This window comes from Octodon degus, unplaced genomic scaffold (assembly GCF_000260255.1).
Source record: "Octodon degus isolate 3935 unplaced genomic scaffold, OctDeg1.0 scaffold00140, whole genome shotgun sequence".
NCBI classification, from domain to species: Eukaryota; Metazoa; Chordata; class Mammalia; order Rodentia; family Octodontidae; genus Octodon; species Octodon degus.
Window position 1 is genome coordinate 3093735 of NW_004524716.1, and position 7556 is coordinate 3101290.

A 7556-nucleotide genomic window follows, 5' to 3' on the forward strand; every position below is an offset into this window, starting at 1 on the left:
TGTGTGTGTGTGTGTGTGTGTGGCCAGCTCAGCCCACCAGGGGGCGAGGCTGGCTGGCATGTGGTGCTAGGGGATCGAACCGCGGTGCCTGTGCTTTGCCAAGCTTGTTCTAAGTAGGTGCTTTAGACCACTGAGCCATCTCTCCAGTCCCAAGATCCTCTTTAAAATATAAGTTAGCTAATGGCTTTTTTCTTTGTTCAAAATCATCTAATAATTTGACATCTTATTCAGAAAGAAATAAAATTTAATTCTCAGGCATTCTCTTCTCCTCTTTTTTGGTTCACTGCTCTCCCACCACACTGACTTCTTAGATGCCTTTATATTTCCTGTTCTGCTAGGAATGTTCTTCCCTCCTGATGGCTCATCTGTTATTTTCATCAAATCTTCAGATATCATTTCAGTGGGGCCTACCCTACCTAAAATGTCAATGTGTTTTATATTCTCTAATAATATTTCTCAGTAGTTATCATTAATAATTTTCTTAGTAGTTATCATTAACTAATATACTGGAAGTTTTGTCAGTTTTTGTCACCAGAATCCAGAAAAGGAGGATTTACTTTCCTTTCTGTTCACTGTTACATGCCCAGTATCTAGAATTGTATTTAACTCTTAGACATGCAATAGATATTTGCTGCTTAATTTATTTCGGAAAGTCATATCATATGGCTATAAAATCCTTCTTGCCACAAAAAAAGCCATCTGACAATTTCATGAATATAGCAATCAAAGCTACCTGAGAAGTATAATATTCTCTATTTAAAACATACTATTCTAAAGAAACTAATGTAAAGCATAGAACTTTCCCATCTTTAGAGGAAAATGTCAAATTTATGTTTAAAAGAATAAAGGGAAATAGACCCAGAGAAGACAAACAAACAAACAAACAAACAAACAAAAACATACTATTCTTAAAAGTTAAAATGATGTAGCTATTCAAGTGTCTTCAACAGAGTCAATACAAAGTATTTATTTGCATCCAAAGTATTTTAATAGTAAAGAATAAAGAATCTCAATAATGCATTTCTCGTATTCAAAACTAAAAATCTGGAAACTTAATAGTGAATACAGGAAAAAGTAACAAAATATAATCATACAATTATCCGAATATAACAACAAGTTTCCAGATACTATATAGCTAGTTCACATTCAGGTCAAAATACAATAATATAAAAAATAAGCTATATAAATTTTAAAGCATTAAAGTCTTTGGCTTTTGGTAAAAAAAAACAAAAACAAAAACAACTATTAAGTTGACGTTATTAGGTTCTTTTATCGCATGGTTTTCTTAAATTAAGAAAATAACTTTCCTGCTTCCTTTACTTTTTTTTTCCTGTCTACTTCAGTAACTATAGCCCAGTGGTCATCTTTCATTCTTTTCACAGATCCAAGTTTGAACACAGATCGAGAAGATCTCACAGATGTAGGTGTCTGAATACCAAATAAAACAAAATTATAGTGTTTTTAATTTTTCTTTACAAAGTCCAGCTTTAAATTTTTTTTTCTGAAATAAAATTTAAAGCCTACCTTTTTTGGAGTTTTGACACGAAAATGAGAAACTGGTGGATTACTGTTGTTGTACAGTTTGTTCACTGTTTCTTCCTCAGATACCATGCTCTAAAGAAAAATACAAAAATGTAATTTTAAGACATATTATTAAAACTTTGCCGATATATTATGTATGAAGACGATAAAATAAATAAGCACAAAGAGGAGGATGGAAAGAGAAGGAGAAATATAGAGGGGAAAAAAATCAAAGAAAGATAATAACAAGTCCTCAATCAGCCAAAAGAAAATCTGGATTTCTATTTATTAATATATACCTGAAATGTTATGTGAAATACAAGTGTACAAGGAGCAGTACTTTTCTACTAGTTTCTATTGTGTTGTCAGAATCTTCATACTACCACTTTCCCTCCCTTTTCAAACTCCATTCTGCTTACTCACGGGACCTCATAATAAGTTATAACCCCGTTAAACTTTACTATTCATTATGATCCAACAATTTCACTTCTGGATATATATCTGCTGTAGTCAGGGTTTTCAAGGAAAACAATACAGGGCATATAATTTATAGGATTATTTTATAATAGTCACCCAAAGAGTCAAGTTCAAAAGAATGCAAGAAATCTGTCCATCCACTAAAGACCCAAAGAATCCAGCTGAGGACACTGGATCCCACAATGTCTAGCCTAAGTCCAGCTGAAGACCTATAGCTCATGCCCCTCATGAGTCAAACTGGAGGCCAAGAGCCCACGACAATGTCTTACATAGGCCTGTTTCAAGGATCTGTGCTACAGCAGCCCAAAAGTCAGTGATGGAAGCTACAAAGTCTGTACTGGGATGAAGTATTGGTGCTAGCAGGTTAAGGAAATCTATAAAGGAAACAATGGTCAACCTAGGGATCCTATCCTCCAAAGTGAACCATAGCCATTTTCAGAGACAACAAGGAACTGTGCTTCAATGATGAGAACACCCAAGTTCATATCAGGAAAGGCAGCATGACAAGATCCTCCAGAAGAACCAACAGGTCCAGGAGAACCAACATCTCCCCACAGCTTCTCTTCTTCTCCAGATCTTTTATTTTGTTGGCAAAAATCATCAGGGAGGCCCTGCACACCCAGAACCATGCTGGTTCAGTTCAGCTGGGTGTTACAAGTTGATTATCAGTTGTCAATCTACCATAACTTTCAGCAAAAAAAGAAAACAGAAGAATGAAAAGGTAACTGTACACGTGTGTTCATAACACAAGAGCTAAAACATGGAAGCAACCCAAGTGAATGATAATGGATCACTATTAGATGAATTAAATGAAAGGATAAGCAAAATGTTATATACAATGTGATCACACAACAGAATGAAAATATTAAAAAATACAGTAATAGATACTTTGCTATTAATTTTACTCACTTCAAACATATCTTACTATTGTTTCCAGTTTCTGGAAGCAGTTCTAGAAGTCTGTTTTTAGTTGTGCTATGTAACTTTTCAAGCAATAGCTGGCAATTTTTTTCCCCATTCTATAGGCTGTCTCTTCACTCTGTTGTTTTCCTTTGCCATGTAGAAACTTTAATTTAGTGACCTCATTTCTTGATTCTTGGTGCTATTTCTTGTACAATTAGGGCTCTATTCAGAAAGTCCTTGCCTAGGCCTATGACTTCAAGAATTTCACCGATTTTCTCTTCCAGCACATTAACTGTCTGTAGTCATATTTACATATTTGATCCATTTATTTTAGTATACAGAGATGTAGATCTAAATTAAATCCTCTATAGTCTGTTTACCCAGCACCATTTTGTTAAAGAGGCTATCTTTCCTCCAGTATATGTTTTTGCTTTGGCTACTTTTTAACTGGGTTGTTTGTTGTGATTCAGTTGTAAAGAGTTCATATATTCTCTCATCAGATAAACAACTTGAAAACACTTCCTATTCTGCAGCTTGTCATTCTGCTTTCTTGTCTTTGATGCATGACAATCATGAATAAGTGTAATGTACCTATTTTCTCTACTATCTGTGTTTTTGGTATCACATTTGCAAAGCTGATGTGCTCCATATCATGATTTCTCTGGTGCCTTTTTTCTAGATTTTTATAATTTTAGCTCTTAAGCTCAGGTCTTTGCTTCATATCAAGTCAATTTTTTAATACAGTGTAAAGTAAGGGATCAACTTCAGTCTTCTCTACGTGGATATCCAGTTTTCCTAGCATCATTTATTGGCGGAAAAAAACCTTTCCTTTCCCCCATTGAAAAGTACTGGCACTCTTATCAAAAAATCAATTGCTCAGTTGGTCAAGCGATGGCTGTGATTCATCCACATGGCTGACACTGACAAAGGATCTACAAACTGCGGTACAAGGTAACAGGATAAATCCTAAGAGGATTTGACTGACCTTGGCAGGTACAAAAATTACATTTCTTGTTATATAGGTCTTGCTTTATCTTGGTCTTAACCATCCAGAAGAAAAGCATAAAAAGTGAAGTATAAAAAGCAAAGCCATATTAATATGCTGAGCTGTAAAAGGCTCAAGTCAACAACTTCTGACATTGCCAATACTATGGAAAACCCACTACTATTATATTGGAATATACTGGAATATACCCACTACTGGACTATATAGGAATATACTGGACTATATTGGAATATTTTGCTGAATTCACACACCTACAATATTTCAATGACAATGGAATACCCTTCTCTGACAAAACTAAACAAAAAAAGGGGGTAAAATGAAAGATCATTTTGTATCTGCATATTCAAAATAGGACAGATATACAGCTACTTTCTCTTAATTCAATGAATAGAAAGATTTGTTCTAATAGTGTTTGTGGACAGGATATCATGTCTCCATCTTGTACTATGAATAACCACTAAGAAGACAACATGCAATGTATTAATTATCGAAACTGCCCTTCTAATTGGGTTTGAAACTATCTCATTACTATTTGTTTCTCAACAAATTAAAAAAATTAATTGCTCTATATGTGAGGAATTATTTCTAAACTTTTACAACTGCCATACTATTTTAATTACTAGCTTTTTACTAAGTATGAACAACAGGAACTATGAATACTCTGAATTCATCTTCTTTCTCAAAATTATTTTAACCATTTCTAACTCTTTGTAAATTCCACCTGAGGTACTGACATCTATTTCTATGGGGGGAAAAAGTACTGGGACATGTAAGTCTTCCAATCCATGAATACAAAATGTCTTTCCATTTATTTAATCTTTTAAAATTTTTTCTGTGTTCTATAATTTTTAGTATATACAAGGATCTTATTTCCTTGATTAAATTTGCTCCAAATTCCTTTTGTATTAAATAAAACTACACCCTTAATTTTTATTTTAGATTGTTCATACCTAATATACAGAAGTAAAATTTATTTCTATGTGGTGATCTTGTATCCTAATTTTGAATTAATTTTAAGTTCTTGCAGGTTTCTGGTAGAGTCTATATAAGTTCCTAAGCATAGATCCATGTTTATGGGGAAAAAAAAGTTTTACTTCTTTTATTTGTATGACTTTAAATTTTCTTAGTTAATAACTCAAATTAGAACTTTCAACATAATATTAAGGAGCAGTGGTGAAAGTGGATATTCTGGATCATTCCATATTTCAGAGGAAAAGTTTCATTCTCTAATCAACAATTATAATATTAGCTCGGAGTTTTCATAACTATAGTACCCTGTCATGTTGGGGAATTTCCTTCTATTCATAGTTTTCTGAGAGTTTTTATTATAAAATGATACTGCATTTTGCTAAAGGCCTTTTCATTGAGATGATCATGTGGCTTTCCTCCTTCATTCCATTAATACATTACATCAATGAATTTTATATTGAATCATCCTTGAATTTCTGGGATACCACTTGGTCATGGTCAATTTTTTTTTTTTAGTGGAACTGGGGATTGAACTCAGGCCCTTGCACTTGCCAGGCAAGCACGCACTCTACTGAGCTATCTCCCTGGTCCCAATAATTCTTTTTAATATGCTATTGGGAGTAAATTTTCTAATATTTTATTGAGCATTCTTGCACCTAATTCATAAGAGATAATGGATTGTAATTTTCTTGTGATGTCTTTATTTGGCTTAGATATCCAGGTAATGCTGACTGCAAACAATTGGTTATTAAGTGTTAATTTTTTGGAAGCATCTAAAAGTGGAAAGGGTTACTTCTTTAAATGTCTGGTGAAACTCATCAGTGAAACTATCTGGTATAGTACTTTGCTGGAAGGTTTTGATTACTAGCAAACTTTTTACTTATCGTGTCAGACAACTTTCTGTTAATGACAAAAAAAACCCTAAGATAAACAGTTTGCAAAAAGAAAGGGTTTAGTGACTGAGTCCAGACATGGTGGTGTGCACCTGTAATCTTGGTACTGGGGAGGCTGAAAACCGGAGAATTACTACAGGTCTGAGCTGCGTAGTGAGACCCTGCTCAAAATACATTTTTAAAAATATACTAAAAACTAATATGTTCATTAACTGGCAGTTAATTAGTTAATATAATTTTAGCTAACAATTAATATCATAACAAATAATAGGTAGCATTTGTTTGACATTTGTATGGCAAGCATAATGTTTAAGTCAAACCTGAGACTTGTCCACCTTAGTATGTTCTGGAGCTTTTGCATAGAATCTCCTGCCACTCACAAACTATCTTCAAAATTGGTTTCCTGGGGCCAGGGAGGTGGCTCAGTAGAATAAGCGCTTCCCTGGTAAATGCAAGGGCCTGAGTTCAATCCCCAGTTCCGGAAAAAAAAAAAAAAAATTTGGTTTCCTAATTATGTATTGCCTTTTCTTGTAGGTAAATACACTGAACAAATATTCTTTGTCATCTCCCTAAAAATTCTGTGTTTAACCCTTTTATCTAATTATAAGCGGGGTTATTTCTAAATACATGACTCCAGTTGAGGAGTCGCTTGTTAAATGTCTCTTAAATATGATATTAATAAAGTTTTGATGTTTAAATTAAAAAAAAGAAAGGGCTTATTTTAATCTAGTTTCCAAGGTTTCAGTTCATGATTGACTGATCCCACCTCTTTGGGCTTAAGAAGAACCAGTAAGTATATCATAGCCAGGACTCATTATAGAAAACGTTGCTCATCTCACTGCAGCCAAGAAGAAAACAGAAGAGGAGCCAAGGTCTGACTAGCCCACTCATCCGGACGTCTCAATAAATGGACTTTTTGTACTAGGCCCTACTGCTTAAAGATGCCACCATCTTCCAAATATCACTATAGCTGGGAACCTAACATTTTAACACATGGACCTTTAGGGGATACTTATGAAAGCCACAACACTTTTTACAGGTTTGTTGAAGTTTCTGTATCTATCTTCTTGAGTCAGTTTAGAGAATTTCAGAGTTTTAAGAAACTTGTCCATTTCTTCTAAGTTATCTAATTTATTGGCATACAATAATTTACACTATTAAAACCCTTTTATCTCTAAAAAGTCATTAGGAACATCTACACTCTTTTATTTTAGTTATTTTGGTGTTTTCTCACTCTTTCTAAATATTTGCATATTTTGTTGAACTTTACAAAGAAATAATTTTTTATTTCATTTATTGCTCTATTTCCCAATCTCTATCTACTCTAATATTTAGTTTTCTTTATAGTATCTTTAGGGTTAGTTTACTCATTTCTTAATTACTTATAATATAAAGTTAAGATTACTGATTTGAGAGCTTTTGCTGTTGTTGAAACTGGTCTCAATACAGAGTTTGGATTTGTAGTGATCCTCTTGTCTCAACCTCCCAAGCACTGGGCTTACAGAAATGTGCCACCATACCTGGTTTTGGGGTCAGCACAGCATGCAGTACCAGGGACTAAATTCAAGACCGTGCGTTTGCCAGGTAGGCACTTAAATCGCCAAGCTATCTCTCTAGCCAGAGAGCTTTCTTTTTTAATAAAAGCATTTACAAATTTGCCTATGAACACTGCTAATGCTGTAGCCCATAAATTTTGATACACTGGTTATTTCACTAATCTCTAAATATAATTTCCTCTTTGATCTATTAAATATTTATAATTTTGCATCCAAACTTCAGAAAACTTC

The 7556-nt window shown here is 33.8% G+C and overlaps 1 protein-coding gene across 1 annotated transcript in view; it reads right to left on the reverse strand.

The window, feature by feature from the left end:
• Nucleotides 1–1274: 1274 nt before the first annotated feature.
• Sycp1 (synaptonemal complex protein 1) overlaps nucleotides 1275–7556 on the reverse strand; it is a 154773-nt gene continuing 148491 nt past the window's right edge. Inside the window, 2 exon segments of the mRNA XM_004648982.2 lie at nucleotides 1275–1428; nucleotides 1525–1614. Of these exon segments, the coding sequence (XP_004649039.1) occupies nucleotides 1291–1428; nucleotides 1525–1614 (228 nt within the window). The 3' untranslated portion in view covers nucleotides 1275–1290.